We start from the raw sequence: 18,384 nt of genomic DNA, 5'->3' as shown, positions 1-18,384 counted from the left end.
GTACCACCCTCTGTTGCCCTGTAGGTCTCTTTTATATCTTTTCCCCCCCTCACCCTAAAATTATGCCCTCTAGTTCTGGACTTCCTGACCCCAGGGAAAAGACTTTGCCTATTTACCCTATCCATGCCCCTCATAATTTTGTAAACCTCTATAAGATCACCCCTCAACCTCCGACGTTCCAGGGAAAACAGGGAGCTATAGGGAGAGGCTGAACAGGCTGGGGCTGTTTTCCCTGGAGCATAAGATGCTGAAAGTGACCGTATAGAGGTTTATAAAATCACGAGGGGCATTGATAGAATAAATAGACGAGGTCTTTTCTCTGGGTTGGGGGAGTCCAGAAGTCCAGATTTAGGGTGAGAGGGGAAAGATATAAAAGTGGTAACTTTTTCACGCAGAGGGTGGTGCATGTATGGAATGAGCTGCCAGAGGAAGTGGTGGAGGCTAGTACAATTGCAACATTCAAGAGGTATTTGGATGGGTACATGAATAGGCAGGGTTTGGAGGGATATGGGCCAGGTGCTGGCAGGAGGAACAAGATTGGGTTGGGATATCCGATCGGCATAACCGAGTTGGACCGAAGGGTATGCTTCCGTGTTGTACATCTCTATGACTAATTGGTGGGTTATGCTAAGATCATTTTGGCCCCTTCAAGAGTGTGCTTGTTTAATCCAAAGAGACAATGCATTATTCACTTGCAGGAGTGGTAGAGTCAGAATCATTGGCGACCTTTAAGCGGCATTTGGATAGGTACATGGATGGGTGCTTAATCTAGGTTAGAAGTTCGGCACAACATCGTGGGCCGAAGGGCCTGTTCTGTGCTGTATTGTTCTATGTTCTATGAAGATAGTGCTTTTAGTACATCACATGATTTTGCATAGGCACTAGAATAATGTATGTTACTGTATCTAAATGAACCCTGCACAATAAGAAAGTTAAAGTTGCACATTATGCTATTGTATACCTGGCATTGCTCTTGGTAAATTTATCATTCAAAAGGATTCGCTCATCCCGGAACAAAGCTAGATTTATGGATCTACATTGTTGTCTGTAGTTTCAATTTTAATTACATTTGAAGGGAAGGGAGCATTATCAACATAGGTGAAATGCATTTGTCTGTTATTGATTTATCTGTTATTGTACTTGCCCAATTGTTACAAACATTTTACAAACAAGATGGTCTTCACCTGAACCAGAGGGGTACCAATATTCTTGGAGGAAATTTGCTAATGCTGTTCGGGTGGGTTCGATTCCAGCCTCGGACGACTGCCTTTGTGGAGTTTGCACATTCTCCTCGTGTCTGTGTGGCTTTCCTTTGGGTGCTCCAGTTTCATCCCACAGTCCAAAGATGTGCAGGTTAGGTGAATTGACCATGCTAAATTGCCCATAGTGTTAGGTGCATTAGTCAGAGGGGAAGTGGGTCTGTGTGGGTTACTCTTCGTAGGGTCGGTGTGGACTGATTGGACCGAAGGGCCTGTTTCCACACTGTAAGGAATCTAATCTAATTCAGCAGGGGGATGGGAACCTAAATTGTAATTCGAGTATAGAGGAAGTCAAGAATAGGGAAGACCAAAATAAGGTTTCAGGGTCGCTAGAAGGCATTGGCAAGCAAAAAGTTGTTTTGGAGTATATCTATTCCAGGAGCATCCGGAATAAGGTGGGTAAATTTGCAGCATGGGTTGGTACCTGGGATTTCGATGTTGTGGCCATTTCAGAGACATGAGTAGAGCAGGGATAAGAATGGTTGTTGCAGGCTCCAGGATTTAGATGTCTCAGTAAAAACAGAGAAGATGGGAAAAGAGATGGGGGTATGGCGTTGTTAGTCAAGGACAAGAGATTAGAAACAGGACAGGAGAGGTCATCCTGTTATGAGTTTTCTATAGGCCTCTAAATAGTTCCAAAGATTTAGAGGAAAGGAAAGCAAAGATAGATGATTCTTGATAGGAGCGAGAGTGACAGGGCAGTTGTTATGGGGGACTTCAATTTCCCAAATATTTATTGGGAATACTACGGTAGAAAATGAGGACTGCTGATGCTGGAGATCAGAGTCAAGAGTGAGTTGCTGGAAAAGCACAGCAGGTCAGGCAGCATCCGAGGAGCAGGAGAATAGACTTTTCAAGCATAAGTTCTTCTTCATCAGGATTCCTGATGAAGGGCTTATGCCCGAAACATCGATTCTCCTGCTGCTCGAATGCGGCCTGACTCGCTGTTCTTTTCAAGCACTACACTCTCGACTGGGAATACTATAGTTCAAGTACTTTTAGATGGGTCAGTTTTTGGCCATTGTTTGCAGGAGGGCTATATTGACACTGTGTAGTGAGGCCACATTAGGTTTGATATTGACTAATGAACCTGGCAAAGTGTTAGGTTTGGAGGTTGGTGAGCACTTTGGTGATAGTGACCACAATTTGGTTATGTTTACTTTAGCAATGGAAAGAGATAGGTATACACCGGAAGGCAAGAGCTACAGCTGGGAGAAATGCAATTACGATGCAATTAGACAAGATTTAGGATGCATAGGATGGGGAAGGAAGCTGCAGGGGATGGTTACAGTAGAAATGTGGAGCTTATTTAAGGAACACCTACTGTGTCCTTAGTAAGTATGTACTTGTCAGACAGGGAGGAACTGGCGAGTGCAGGAGCTGTGGTTTACTAAGGAAATTGAATCTCTTGTCGAGAGGAAGAAGATGACTTATGTTAGGATGAGATGTAAAGGCTCAGTTAGGGTAATTGAGAGTTACAAGGTAGCCAGGAAAGACCTAAAGAGAGAGCTAAGATGAGCAAGGAGGGGATATGAGAAGTTGTTGGCAGATAGATATATAAGGGATAAAAGAATGACTAGAGAGAGATTAGGACCAACCAAGGACAATGGGAAGTTGTGCATGGAGTCAGAGGAGATAGGCGAAGTGCTAAAAGAATATTTTTCATCAGTATTCAACACTGGAAAAAGACAATGTTGTGGAAGAGAATACTGAGAAACAGGCTATGAGACTAGATGAGATTGAGGTTCACAAGGAGGAGGTATTAGAAATTCTGAAAAGTGTGAAAATAGATAAACCCCCGGGGTAGGTGGGAATTATCCTTGGATTCTCTGGGAAGTCAGGGAGGTGATTGCCAAGCTTTGCTTTGATCTTTGTCGTCATTGTCTAAGGAGTAGTACCAGGAATCTGGAGGATAGCAAATGTTGTTCCCTTGTTCAAGAAAGGGAGTAGACACAACCCTGGCAATTATAGATCAGTGAGTCTTTCTTTGGTTGTGGGTAAAGTGTTGGAAAAGGTTATAAAAGAGAGGATTTATAATCATCTCAATAGGTATAATGAATCCGAAATAGTCAGCATGGTTTTGTGAAGGGTAGGTTGTGCCTCCCAAACCTTATTGAATTCTTTGAGAAGGTGACCAAACAGGTGGATGAGGGTAAAGCCTTTGATGTGGTGTATATAGATTTCAGTAAGGCACTTGATGATAAGTTTCCTCATGTTAGGCTACTGCACAAAATATGGAGGTGTGGGATTGAAGGTGACTTGGCGGTTTGGGTCAGAAATTGGCTAGCTGAAAGAAGACAGAGGGTGGTGGTTGATGGGAAATGTTCATCCTAGAGTTCCGTTACTAGTGGTGTACCGCAAGGATTTGTTTTGTGTCTATTGCTGTTTGTCATCTTTGTAAACGACCTGGATGAGGGCGTAGAAGGATGGGTTAGTAAATTTGCGGATGACACCAAGTTCAATACATTTGTGGATAATGCCGAAGGGTGTTGTAGGTTAAAGAGGGCATAGATAAGCTGCAGAGCTGGGCTGAGAGATGGTAAATGAATTTAATGAAGAAAGTGTGAGGTGATTCACTTTGGAAGGAATAACAGGAATGTTGGGCGAATGGTAAGACCTTTGGTAATGCAGTTGAGCAGAGAGATCTCAGTGTCCATGTACATAATCCCTGAAAGTTGTCACTCAGGTTGATAGAGCTGTTGAGAAGGCATATGGTGTGTTAGCTTTTATTAGTAGAGGGATCGTGTTTCAGAACCATGAGGTCATGCTGCAGCTGTACAAAACTCTGGTGCTTCCGCACTTAAGAGTATTGCATGCAGTTCTGCTAACCGCATTATAGGAAGGATGTAGAAGCTTTGGAAAGGGTTCAGCGGAGATTTGCTAGGACGTTGCCTGGTATGGAGGGAAAGTCTTCCAAGGAAAAGTTGAGGGACTTGAGGTTGTTTCCATTAGAGAGAAGAAGGTTGAGAGGTGATGTAATTGAGACATATAATCAGAGGGTTACAGAGGGTGGACAGTGAGAGCCTTTTTCCTTGGATGGTGATGGCTAGCACGAGGGGACATAGCTTTAAATTGAGGGTGATAAAGAAAAGATGTCAGTGGTAGTTTCTTTACTCAGTAGTAGGGGCATGGAACACACTGCCTGCAACAGTTGTAGACTCACCAACTTTACTGGCATTTAAGTGGTCATTAGATAGGCATATGAATGAGAATGGAATAGTGTAGAATTAGATGAGCTTCAGATTGGTTTCACAGGGCGGCGCAACATCAAGGGCCAAAAGGCCTGAACTGTGCTGTAATGTTCTATGTATCTATCTTTAATGTGCCCATAATACTGGATAAGTTCACCTATGCCTTAATGATGCTCCATAATTCATTAAACTTATACATTGACTATCACACATTTAGGAAGGCCAATTCTTTGATATCTGATCTGAATTGAACTAGCTGGTCTCAGTAGCAATCTTATTGAAACTTACAGGATACTGAGAGGACTGGATAGAGTGGACAGAGAGATGATGTTTCGATTTGTAGGACAGACTAGGACTAGGGTATGCATACCTCAGAGTGAAGGCATGACTCTTTATGACTGAAATGAGGAGGAACTTCTACAGCCAGAGGATGGTAAATCTATAAAAGTCATTGCTGCAAAAGCCTGTGGAGGCCAAGTCATTGAATGTATTTAAGACAGATAGGTTCTTGATTAGTAAGGGGAATAAGGGTTATGGGGAGAAGGCCGGAGAATGGGGTTGAGAAACCAGCTGTAAATGAGTCTGTTCCATCATTCAGTGGACTGAATGGTTCTGATATTTTATGGTCTTATGGTTGATCCGATTGTGGTCTTAACTCCACCTTCTTGCATCCCCATAACCCTTTAGCTCATTTGTAGGTTGAATACCTGTACATTTCACCTTGAATTTGTTCAAAGGTCCAACTTGCTGTGCTCTCTTTGGAAGGGAATTCTAACGACAACAACCCTGTAGGAGTAGAAGTTCTTCCTCATTTCCATGTTAAATCAAGACTCACTTTTAAACAGTGCTCCTTAGTTCTAGATTACCCACAAAGGAAAACATACTTTTAACATCTACACTATGAAGCCACCTCAGAATTTCTTATTACAATAATGTCAACTCTCATTCTTCTTAACTTGAGTAGCTGAGGACTCAACCTTTCCTCATAAGGCAACCACTTCATCCCAGAAATAACCTAGTGAACCTTCTCTGAACTATCTCAAATGCAAGTGTAGCCCTCCTTTAAATAAGGAGATCAAAACGGTGTGCAGTACTCCAGATATGATCTCGCCAAAGCCCTGTATAGTCACAGCAAGACTTCTATCCAACGCCCCTTGCATTAAAGCCCAATAGTCCATTTGCCTTTCTAATTAATTGCTGTACCTGAATGCTAACTTTTGGTCATTCATGTGGATGGAAACCCAGATCCCTCTATGATTTGTGTCTCTGCATTTAAATAAAATTTTGTTTTACTAGTCCAAATCCAAAGTTGACAAGCTCACGTTTTCCCACATTATACTTCATCTGCCAAAATATACCCTTCTGTTTGCCTTGTTTAAGTCTCTTTGCAGACTCTTTGTATCCTCTTCACAACTTGCTTTCCTAGTTTCTGAGACTAGGGTCCTGAATTTTAGAGATGCAAGCTGGCTATGATATATTGGGGATTGTTAGATGAAGGATGCCAATACATAGGTAATGGAAAATATTTAAAGACTGCATGGATGAACTACAAAAGTTATTCATTCTAGTCTGGCAGAAAAATGAAACAGGAAACATTGTCAGGCCATGGCTAACAGGAGAAAGTAGAAACAGTATCGTAAGAAAGGGCCATATAAATTGGCCACAAAAACAACAGACCTGAGGATGGAGTACAATTTCGATTTCAGCAAAGGGAGACAGAGTGGAGAGAAAGGGGCGAATGACAGGAATCTTGCAGGGAACTGACAGTAAAAGCTTCTATATATTATTGTGGAGAGAAAAAGATTAGTAAAGGCAAATGTCGATCACGTACAATCAGAAACAGGGATTTTATAATGGGGCACAAGCAGTTGACAGACCAATTAAATACTTTAGTTCTGTCTTCACAGAGGAAGACACCAATAATATCCTAATATCCACAGTGGCACAGTGGTTAGCACTGCTGCCTCACAGCGCCAGAGACCTGGGTTCAAATCCCACCTCGGGCAACTGTCTGTGTGGAGTGTGCACATTCTCCCCTTGTCTACATGGGTTTCCTCCTAGTGTTCCGGTTTCCTCCCACAGTCTAAAGATGTGCAGGTTAGGTGAATTGGCCATGCTAAATTGCCCATAGTGTTAGGTGAAGGGGTAAATGTAGGGGAATGGGTCTGGGTGGGTTGCTTTTTGGAGGGTTGGTGTGGACTTGTTGGGCTGAAGGGCCTGTTTCCACACTGTAAGTAATCTAATCTAATCTAATAATCTATATGAGGTAACGCATGGTCAAATGGGAAGGAGGAATTTAAAATAATATTTGTAGGGAAATATTATTGGGGAAACCAGTGGACTTCAAGGTAGATAAATCCCTAGGGCCTGATAATCTTCATTCCAGAGTACTAAAAAGTGTCCCTAGAAATAGCAGATATTTTGGTGGTCATCTTCTAAAATTCTACAGATTCTGGAACAGTCCCTGTGGATTGGAGGATAGCTAATGCAACCCCACTATTGAAGAAGGGAGGCAAAGGGAAAACAGCAGATTATGGGTCAGTTAGCTTTACATCAGTAGTGAGAAGAATGCTAGAATCCATTGTAAAATATGTAATAGCAGAGCACTTGGAAGATCGTGATAAAATTGAACAGTCAGCATGGATTTACGAAGGGAAAGTTGTGCTTCATAAATCTGCTGTAATTTTTTGAGGATGTAACTAATAGAGTGGATAAGGGGAGTTAGTGGATGGGGTTTACTTGGATTTTCAGAAGGCTTTTGATAAGGTCCTACACAAGATTAGCATGCAAAATTAAAATGCATAGGTTTGGAAGTCATGTACTGAAAGAGATTAAGAACTGATTGGAGATCCACACCTCTAGGAAACAATAGGAATTAAGGGCCTTTTTCCAAGCAGCAGGCAATGGATAGTGGGGTCCCACGGGATTTTTTTTTGCAATTCCGCTTTTCACAATATATATTTAATCTTTTCACAATATATGTTAATGATTTAAATGAGGAATATCTCCAAGTTTGAAGAAGAGACAAAGTTGGGTGGAGGGTATGCTCTGAGGAGAATGCAAAGACATCTCTTATTTGGACAAGTAGACTAAATTGACAAAATAATATGAGACAGATACAGTACAATGTGGATAAATGTAAGGTTATGGACTATAGTAGCAAAAATAGACAGGCAAATTATTATCTGAATGCTAGTAATATGGGGAAGGAGATAGTGCAATGAGACCTGGGTGTCCTTGTGCATCAGTCATTGAAAGTAAGCATGGAGGTGCAGTCAGCGAAGAAGGCACACAATATGTTGGCTTTCGTGGCAAGAGGATTCAAAAACAGGAGCAGGGATGTCTTGCTGCACTGTATAGGGCATTGGTAAGATCACACCTGCAATATTGTACGCTGTTCTGGTCTCCTTGTCTAAGAAAGGATGCTCTTGCGATTGACAGGAGTGCAAAGAAGGTTTAGTAGACTAATTCTTGGGATGGCAGAACTCCTATACAGGGAGAGACTGGATTGATTAGGACTATATCCACTAGAATTTAGAAAAATTGGGGTGAGGGTAGCAGAGGTGTGGATCTCATAGAAATGTATAGAATTCTAACAGGATTGGACAGGGTAGATGCAACAAGGATGACAAGGGAATCTGAACCATGGGTCACAATTTGAAGATAAGGCTGGGCTGTTTAGGACAAATGAGAAATTTCTTCACCCAGAAAGTAGTGCACTTGTGGAATTCTCTGCCACAGGAAACTGTTGAGGCCAAAACATTGAAGACTTTCGAGAAAGATTTAGATATGTTCTAAGTACTAAAGGGATCAAGGATATCGACAGAAATGGGAACATTGTACTGAGTTGGAAGATCAGCCTTATTGAATGGCAGAGCAAGCTTGAAGGACCAAATGGCCTATTTCTGCATAAATTTTTGGTGTTTCCATGTTTGTATAACCTTAAATGTTTGGACAGTACAGTTGGCCCCTTCATTCACATCATTAACATAGACAGTAAATAGTTGAGATCCTGCAGTGATCTCTGTGACACCCCATTAATTGCAGTTTGCCTGAAAATGGCCTGTTAACCTTGATTTTATTCCCTGTTAGCAGCAATAAAGTAACCTTGTACCCTATCAGATGTTTTGAAAATCCAAATACACTATATCTACTGGTTCCCCTCACCTATACCGCTTGTTACATTTTCAAATATTTTAAATCTGTTAGACATCATTTCCTTTTCACAAAACCATGTTGACACTGTTTGATTTTTTAATGTTCCTCAATAAATTCTAGCATATTGCTAATGACAGATATTAGGCAAACTGGCCTATAGTTTCCTGCTTTCTGTTTTCCTCACCTCTTGAATAGAGATGTTACATTTGCAGTTTTCAATCCTTGGGGCCTGTCCAGAATCTTGGAATACCAGATTAAAATCATTGCAACCATTATTTCCACAGCTATTTAAAATGCAGGCTTGTAGGCAAGCGAACTTGTCAGCTTTCATGCATGAAAATACATTGTGGACATTTGTTGAGGAAAGGTTTGAACTCCACTGCAACATTTTCCATAGTTAAATAACGCAAAGACATTTTCCACCACTGCTTACATGCTCACAATCATGCAGCATTCTAACATCAAGGTGGGCAAGAAATTGTCAAGAGGGGAGAAATCAGAAGTTCAGTTTTTTTCTTTAAATATTATTGAAGGACTATTAAGAATACCAGAAGGAAAGGAGCAGCAGAAATGTTGCCACAGAATTTTAATTTGTATGCAGCAAAAGCAAAAAGCTTTGAATTATTCAATATATGTCTTTCACTTTTGTGCATTAATTATTTACAGCTGCAAGAATATTTTTCATCTCCTGATACTGTCATACTGTGAATGTTGTTTCAGCTATTACGAGCAGGATATTATTTCTTCAGGTGTACTTCCTTTATATTGAGATGAAATACTATCCTCTACATGAACTTCTGAACTTGTTTGCCAGTGACTGTGTAACATACTGAAAGTTGATAAGTATCTGAGCTAACTGTTTGTCATAAGTCAGATAGTCCATAAACGTAAAATTCATTTGTTTCTTTATTTAGTGTGTCAAAGTATGGAATCTGAATCAACAGATAAACCATTCCTTTGCATGGATCTAGTGTACATAACTGTATTGCTAGAAGAACTTGGTTTTCAAAAAGATGCAGTTTTGAAGGTAAGTTTGAACAACTTCATAAAATTAATAAGTTTTTAGTATTCCTGTTGTAATTCATTGACAGCATCTAATCTGAAATTATTTGTGACTCTTGTTACAGCTCGCCAGGAAGATCAATGGTGTTGAAAGCAGTTGGGCACTGGGCGCCACATTCCATTATATTGATTCTCTTCAGAGAAATTAATGTGAAAAATTAACTCATGTTTATGTTAGAAAATAATTCAGTCAGATTGAATTTATGGCCTTGTGTAAATGGTGCTGCTCTTAGGGAGTGAGCAATCTCCAAATGTGGGTCTGGGCTTTTCAGATTGTAATACTGTTCAAATGTAATGTTGTGGTATAAAAATGGTGTTTAATGATTCAAATGCTCACCAATCAAAGCAATTGGCTAACATATTGACAATTACCTTTCTGTCAGTGGGTGAAGAGAATGTTCTTTGATTAGTCAATCAATATAAGGGATAATGTTTGTATACTAAAGGATCTACACTTGCAAGCTGACCCATAACCAAAGACTGATTTCCACAGAACAACATGTTGCAACTTTTCATGATCCTCTTCAAACCATAAAAGTAAAACTTTTTTTTTGTATAACATGCAGAGTTGATTATTACTACTGCCGAACCTGTAGATAAAAGTTGGCAGGAGAATGGGGTTGAGAACGGTGAAGTAGGCTCAATGGGCCAAATGGCCTAATTCTGATCCCATTTCCTATGATCTGTTCGGCATCACTAATTTTGATTCAACACACTGCCTATAGTCAATGAATCGCGAAACTGTGATGGTGTCCAATATCTTCACCTGTCATGGTCATCCAATGTATTTTATGGTAGGATGCTACAATGGTAGATACCCAGGTGTCATGTGTTTGCCAAGTGCCACCGAAACTTAGAAGTCAAAAATGCTAGAAATAGATAGGAAAGGCAGGTAGCATGTGTGGAGCCAGAAACAGTTAATATTTCAGGTCAGTTACTTTTGTCAGTACTGGATAAAGTTAGAGGTGTAGCACTTTAAGGAAGCACAGGGCATTAGGTGGAGAAAGAGTAAGGGGGAATGTCTGATGGGATAAAAACAGAAGAAATTAAATGACAAGGGATGATGCAAAGTAAAAGGTAACACTAATGGGACAAGTAAGAAATTAAGCATCGGTCTGGGGAAGATTTAAATGAGAATAGCAATATTAATATCTACAACTGCCATCCAAAAAAGGAGAATTATCTGAAATTATTGAACTTCATCTTAAGTCCAGGAACTTGTGAAAGTCCAATCAAAGGTAATGTGACCTCCCTTGCATTGAACTTCATTGGAACTGTATGACAGCATTTCCCAAGCTTTTTGCACATTGTGACCCCATTTTGAGAATTAAGTTTTCGTGATCCTTTAGTGAGAACTGAAAACAAGGGCCTGTTAGAGGAAAGCTTGGTTATTATACCTTGATCAAAATTCCGCAGCAGTCATTACTTCAGATCTCATGACCCCAACTTAGTTCCTGGCCTCTCTTTGGGAAGCTCTGGTGTAAGACTCCAAAGTCAATGATAATGGGTTAGAATTAAAATGGCAGGCCATCAGAAATCTAGGTCATGTTTTGTGGACTGAATGTGTTCAACAAACCAGTTACCTGGGAACCGCAGTTAGTCTTTCCAGTATAAAAGAGGCTCATAGGACTGTTCTCTCATCAGAAAGAGAGACGACTGGTGGTAGTTTAACCTAAGGGTCACCATGCCTTACGTGAGGAGAAATGTTGAGAAGGAGAGTCCTTCAATGGCAACCTCAGCCAGTGCAGCAATGAACTCATTCTGTTGGAATCCCTCTACATAGCAAACTGACCGCAGCAAACACTATGTTAAATTGAAAGTGGTATATCACTTTACTGGAATGGAGTGTTTGGTGCCTTGAATATTAGAGATGAAAAGGCATATGTTCCAACTCTTTCATTTGCATGGAAGGAGGATGGAGCATTAGGGGAATAGATCAGTGTCCTCTTTGGCAGGCTCATTGAGGTGGATAGGATCAACATTTGTTTATTGTTGGTATGCACTTTAGGAGCAGAGTGATTCTTTAAATCCGAAGGCTGATGAAGTGAAAGGCAAGGACAAAAAATCTTTCTTCTGAGGACAAGCAGGAAGGAAATCTTTAAGGGGAAAGGAAGGCATTGGTAGCATAAGCATGAAAGCTAATAGTGTATCATCAGAACTGATGCAACAGAGAAACTGGGAGAATGAAAGAGTGCCAACTGAGTATTGTCAGTGCCCATTATTATTTTAGATTTCCAACATCCACAGTATTTTGCTTTGTAACAGTAGAAGTGACTTGAGTGCCTGTTGCGAATTGTCTGATACTCCTGGAATTTAACTGTTAAAGGCACAGCCATGAGGTGAACAGAAATTCCCAACAGTTGACTAATTTGTCTGCATTATTATTTATACCATTGATTCAGTCGGTCTAGTTCCTTCAATATGGGATCTTCCTTCACCACCTCTTCGCAAGTTGATTGCTAGTTTATACTTCTCTTTTATAATGTTACATGACTCATGCAAGATGTTCAAACTTCAGTTCAATTGAAAGTAGAATCTGCAATTGGAAATGCAGATCTATAAATGCTGTAAATAAATTTATTTTTTGTGTACGACTTAGTACTTTAGCTATTTTAAGCATATTGGTTGATTCATTCGTTATTGCTACTGTTAAATTTTTGATCAGAAAGGTGAAACTTTCTCATTTGATGGACTTCTCATGGAAGACGTTGTACCGTTAATATTGCAAAAAAATTGAATTATTCAACGTCAGAACAACATAGAAGTAGCCCATTTGATCCACCAACTTTAATAACAGCACCTTTCAAGATCAATCCAGTCATTGGTAAAGCGCAGCTTTTCCAGCAACACATTTTTAAGCTCTGATCTCCAATATTTGCAGTTCTCACTTTCTCCCAGTCATTGGTAATCCCATATAACTTCCTATTTCTGTGCAATTTTATTCAAGTTCCTTTTGAAGATTATTATTAAATCTGCTTTTTCTATCCAAGAGGGAACACATTTGAAATCCTAACCATAGGTTGTAGAACATAGAACAGTACAGCAGAGTACAGGCCCTTCAGCTCATGATGTGCCGAGCATTTATCTTAATTTAAGGTCAACCTAATCTACACAACCTTCAATACACTGCCATCCATATGCTTGTCCAGCAGTCGCTTAAGTGTTCCTAATGTCTCTGACTCTCCTATCCCCACTGGCAGTGAATTCCACGCACCCCCACCTTTGCGTAAAGAACTAACTGACATCTCCCCTATACCTTCCTTCAATCACCTTAAAATTATGATCCCTCGCCACAGTCATTTCTACCTTGGGGAGCAGTCTCTGGATTTCTATCTATGCCTCTCATTACCTTGTATACCTCTATAAAATCACCTCTCTGCCGCCTTCTCTCCAGTGCAGAAAGCCTGAGTTCACTCAAGTTTTCTTCATCAGACAAGCCCTCCAATCCAAGCAGCATCCTGGTAAATCCCCTCTGCACCATGTCTAAAGCATCGACATCCTTCCTATAATGTGGTGACCAGAACTGGATACAATATTCCAAGTGTGGTCTAACCAGGGTTTTACAGAGCTGTATATACCTCTACCTCCACACATGTTATCTACTGTGTCCATTGTTCTCAAAGTGGTGTCCTCTACATTAGGGAGAACAATAGACAATAGGTGCATGAGTAGGCCATTCTGCCTTTCGAGCCTGCACCACCATTCATTATGATCATGGCTGATCATCCTCAATCAGTATCCTGTTCCTGCCTTATCTCCATAACTCTTGATTCCACTATCCTTGAGAGCTCTATCCAACTCTTTCTTAAACGAATCCACAGACTGGGCCTCCACTGCCTTCTGGGGCAAAGCATTCCACAGACCCACCAGTCTCTGGGTGAAGATGTTTCTCCTCATCTCTGTTCTAAATGGCCTACCCCTTATTTTTAAGCTGTGTCCTCTGGTTTGGGACTCACCCATCAGCGGAAACATGTTTCCTGCCTCCAGAGTGTCCAATCCTTTAATAATCTTATATGTCTCAATCAGATCCCTTCTCAGTCTTCTAAACTCAAAGGTATACAAGCCCAGTCACTCCAATCTTTCAACATAAGACAGTCCTGCCATTCCAGGAGTTGACCTCATGAACCTACGCTGCACTCCCTCAATGGCCAGAATGTCTTTCCTCAAATTTGGAGTGGTTAGCACTGCTGCCTCACAGCGCCTGAGACCCGGGTTCAATTCCCGCCTCAGGCGACTGACTGTGTGGAGTTTGCACGTTCTCCCCGTGTCTGCGTGGGTTTCCTCCGGGTGCTCCGGTTTCCTCCCACAGTCCAAAGATGTGCAGGTCAGGTGAATTGGCCATGCTAAATTGCCCATAGTGTTAGGTAAGGGGTAAATGTAGATGTAGGGGTACGGGTGGGTTACGCTTCGGCGGGGCGGTGTGGACTTGTTGGGCCGAAGGGCCTGTTTCCACACTGTAAGTAATCTAATCTAATCTAAAAAAAACTGCACACAATATTCCAGGTGCGGTCTCACCAGGGCCCTGTATAGCTGCAGATGAACCTCTTTGCTTCTATACTCAATCCCTCTTGTTATGAAGGCCAGCATACTATTAGCTTTCTTCACTACCTGCTGTACATGCATGCTTGCCTTCATTGACTGGTGTACAAGAACACCCAGATCTCTTTGTACTGTCCCTTTACCTAACTTGACTCCACTTAGGTAGTAATCTGCCTTCTTGTTCTTGCCACCAAAGTGGATAACCATACATTTATCCACATTAAACTGCATCTGCCATGCATCTGTCCACTCACCTAACCTGTCCAGGTCACCCTGTAATCTCCTAATATCCTCCTCACATTTCACCCTGCCACCCAGCTTTGTATCATCAGCCATTTTGCTAATGTTACTATTAATACCATCTTCTATATCATTAATATATATTGTTAAAAAGCTGCGGTCCTAGCACTGATCCCTGCGGTACCCCACTGGCCTGCCATTCCGAAAGGGAGCCGTTTATCACTACTCTTTGTTTCCTGTCAGCCAACCAATTTTCAATCCAAGTCAGTACTTTGCCCCCAATACCATTCACCCTAATTTTGCTCACTAACCTCCTATGTGGGACTTTATCAAAGGCTTTCTGAAAGTCCTGGTACACTACATCCACTGGATTTCCCTTGTCTATCTTCAGAGTTACATCCTCAAAAAATTCCAGAAGATTAGTCAAGCATGATTTCCCCTTCATAAATCCATGCTGACTCTTACCTATCCTGTTACTGCTATCCAGATGTGTCATAGTTTCATCCTTTATAATTGACTCCAGCATCTTTCCCACCACTGAGGTCAGACTAACTCGTCTATAATTTCCTGCTTTCTCTCTCGCTCCTTTCTTAAAAAGTGGTACAACATTAGACACCCTCCAATCCACAGGAACTAATCCAGAATCTATTAAACTCTGGAAAATAATCACCAACGCATCCACGATTTCTTAAGCCACCTCCTTCAGTACCCTGGGATGTAGACCATCAGGCCCCGGAGACTTATCAACCTTCAGACCGAACAGTCTCTCCAACACCAATTCCTGGCAAATATAAGTTCCCTTAAGTTCAGGTCCTTCAGCCACTGTTACCTCTGGGAGATTGTTTGTGTCTTCCCCAGTGAACACAGATCTGAAGTACCAATTCAACTCTTCTGCCATTTCTTTGTTCCCCATAATATATTCCCCTGTTTCTGTCTTCAAGGGCCCAATTTTAGTCTTAACCATTTTTTTCCCTTTCACATACCTAAAAAAGCTTTTACTATCCTCCTTTTATACTTTTGGCCAGTTTACCTTCGTACCTCATTTTTTTTCTCTGCGTATTTCCTTCTTAGTAATCCTCTGTTGTTCTTTAAAAGCTTCCCAGTCCTCCGTTTTCCCACTCATCTTTGTTATGTTATATTTTTTCTCTTTTAACTTTATATGTTTCTTAACTTCCCTTGTCAGCCACGGCCACCCCTGCCTCCTCATAGGATCTTTCTTTCTTTTTGGAATGAACTGATCTTGCAACTTCTGCAGTATACCCAGAAATATCTGCCACTGTTCCTCCACTGTCATCCCTGCTAAGGTATTGCTCCATTGAACTTTGGCCAGCTCCTCCCTCAGCTCAATAGTTCCCTTTTTTCAACTGAAATATTGTCACTACCGATTGTACCTCTCCCTTTCAAATTGCAGATTGACCATTATTGTATTATGGTCACTACCTCCTAATGGCTCCTTCACTTCGAGGTCCCTGATCAATTCTGGTTCGTTGCACAATACCAGATCCAGAATTGCCTTCTCCCTGGTAGGCTCCAGCACCAGCTGTTCTAAGGATCCATCTCAGAGGCACTCCACAAAGTCTCTTTCTTGAGGTCCAATACCATCCTGATTCTCCCAGTCTACCTGCATGTTGAAATCTCCCATAACAACTGTAGTAATTTGCGACAGGCCAATTTCAGCTCCTTATTCAACTTATACCCTACATCCATACTACTGTTTGGGGGCCTGTAGATAACTCCCAAGAGGGTCTATCTACCCTTAGAATTTCTGAGCTCTATCCATACTGACTCTACATCCCCTGATTCTAGGTCTCCCCATGCAAGAGACTAAATATCATCCCTTATCAACAGGATGCCAACTTGTGAAATGTTTCGGAGAACATCTCTGGGATACTCACTAAACAACCTCACCGACCTGTGGCCGAACACTTCAATTCCCCCTCCCACTCCGCCAAGGAAATGCAAGTCCTGGGCCACCTCCTCCACCATCTCTAATCACCTGATGCCTGGTGGAAGAACGCCTCATCTTGGGACCCTCCAAACACGAGATCAATGTCATAGTTTCCTCATTTCCCCTCCATCCACCTTATCCCAGATCCAACTCTCCAACTCCGTGTCGTCCTCTTCAACTGTCCTGCCTATATTCCTTCCCACCTATCACCATACCATACCCAACACCTTCATCTACCTATCGCATTCCCAGCTACCTTCGTCCCAGCCCCTCACCCTACCATCTATCTCTCTGCCCCCATGCGACACCCTCCTTCCTGATGAAGACCTCATGTTCGGAACATAGACTCTCCTGCTCCTTGGATGCTGCCTGACTGGCTATCCTTTTCCAGTATCACACTTTGACTTTTATAGAGTTGCAGCAAAACCTTGTGGTTCTTTTTTTTTTAATTTCTTTCTTTTTCTTTCTTTCTCACGACTCCAGGGTGTCAGTGGACACCCGCGTGCTCCTTCTCCAAGGACACCCGGACCTTGTGGTTCTTAAACTCAATCCCCCTGTTAATGAAACCTTACCACCTGGCTCAGTGGAACAAAGTTCTCTCAACACAGTCTTCACATTTCTGTTGTGCCTTTCCTGTAGAACAGTTGTTCCCAATTTAACTTCATAGCTCCTAATAGCAGTATAATTTCCCCTGCCCCAACTAAATACTTTCCATTACTGTATGCTTCTATCCCTCTCCATGACGATGATAAATGTGAGGCAGTTGTACCTGTCGCCAAAATGTTCTCCCACCAAGAGATCTTACATTCGGCCTGACTTGGTTGCCTAGCATTAAATCAAATATGGCCTCCCCCTAGTCAGCCTATCTACATATTGAGTCAGGAATCCCTTCTGGACACACCTGATAAATCTGCTCCATCCAGACCATCTGAACGGAGGTTCCAATTAATATTGGGGAAGTTGAAGTCACCCATAACAAAAACTCTAACATCCACACCTTTCCAAGATCTGCTGTTCGACCTGTTCTTCCATTTCTCTGCTGCTATTGGGGGTCTATAGAAAATACCCATAAAGTGACTCAGTAGACAAACCCTCCTCAACAACCTTTTCTGCAGCTGTTATCCACTCTCTAATTAACAATGCTACATCCATTTCCCCCCCTCCCCCCATTCTTTTTAAAAGATCTAAACTTGTGTAAATTTTATTTTTCTCATCTAGTCTGATTACTTTTCCATCACCTTAAATCTGTGACCTTTGGTTTTCTACCCTTCAGCCTTTCTCTAAATTAGAAGCAATTTTACTAGTGTAAACTGGTCATTGATTTAAACTTCTGTATCATGTCTCATGTTAGTAATTCTGTTTTCAGGAAAACAGCCTTTTCTCTCGTCTATCCATAACTGTAATCCTTGAAATTTTCTAGTGCCTTCTGTACTTTTTCCAAAGACCCCTCAACCTTTGCAAAGGAATAAACTGCCTCCTGTCCATTTTATTGAAAGCACCGTTGATCCGTGACTGTCAATTAGGAAGGAAAAAGACAAAGACGATTATGTACAAATAATTTAGAGTACACTTGAATTTTTCTCTGCCAGAATGGGAAATGATGCTGAGTTTTTTGACCTTGTACAAATGTCCCAATTTCAAACAATCAACTTCTATGACAGAAAATGATGCTGCTGATTTGTTATCAAGTTGATTGATTGAATTGTTGCCATCAAAAAAAACTTACAAGGATCTAAGAAAGCAAGACAGTTGAATATACTTTTGTTTGCAGAGAATGGGTCCCTGTGAATTTCATTTCTAATAAGTGTAACTCAGCCACATTAATGAGCTTGACTGATTGATTGTTAAATAAGTTGTTAGCCTAGCTTTTGGCTCACAGTATTATTTAGCAATTGAGGCCCAATTGCAGAATCAAGCTTGATATATCTTATGTTGGGTTTTGCAAGCATGGGCCAGTTGAGTACAGTCTGTGCTCTATAAGTAACAA

General features: G+C 41.3%; 1 protein-coding gene across 2 annotated transcripts in view; it reads left to right on the top strand.

The window, feature by feature from the left end:
* entpd6 (ectonucleoside triphosphate diphosphohydrolase 6) overlaps positions 1-12,261 on the top strand; it is a 60,530-nt gene extending 48,269 nt beyond the window's left edge. For both annotated transcript variants that reach the window (XM_072581304.1, XM_072581303.1), the window contains exons 13-14: positions 9,523-9,635; positions 9,736-12,261. In XM_072581304.1, the coding sequence (XP_072437405.1) occupies positions 9,523-9,635; positions 9,736-9,819 (197 nt within the window). In that variant the 3' untranslated portion in view covers positions 9,820-12,261. The remainder of the gene's footprint in view (positions 1-9,522; positions 9,636-9,735) is intronic.
* The last annotated feature ends 6,123 nt before the right edge of the window (positions 12,262-18,384 follow it).

The sequence above is a fragment of the Chiloscyllium punctatum genome, chromosome 11 (genome assembly GCF_047496795.1).
Source record: "Chiloscyllium punctatum isolate Juve2018m chromosome 11, sChiPun1.3, whole genome shotgun sequence".
NCBI classification, from domain to species: domain Eukaryota; kingdom Metazoa; phylum Chordata; class Chondrichthyes; order Orectolobiformes; family Hemiscylliidae; genus Chiloscyllium; species Chiloscyllium punctatum.
The sequence above is the reverse complement of the archived record's forward strand: the minus strand, read 5'-3'. Positions and strand labels throughout refer to the sequence as shown.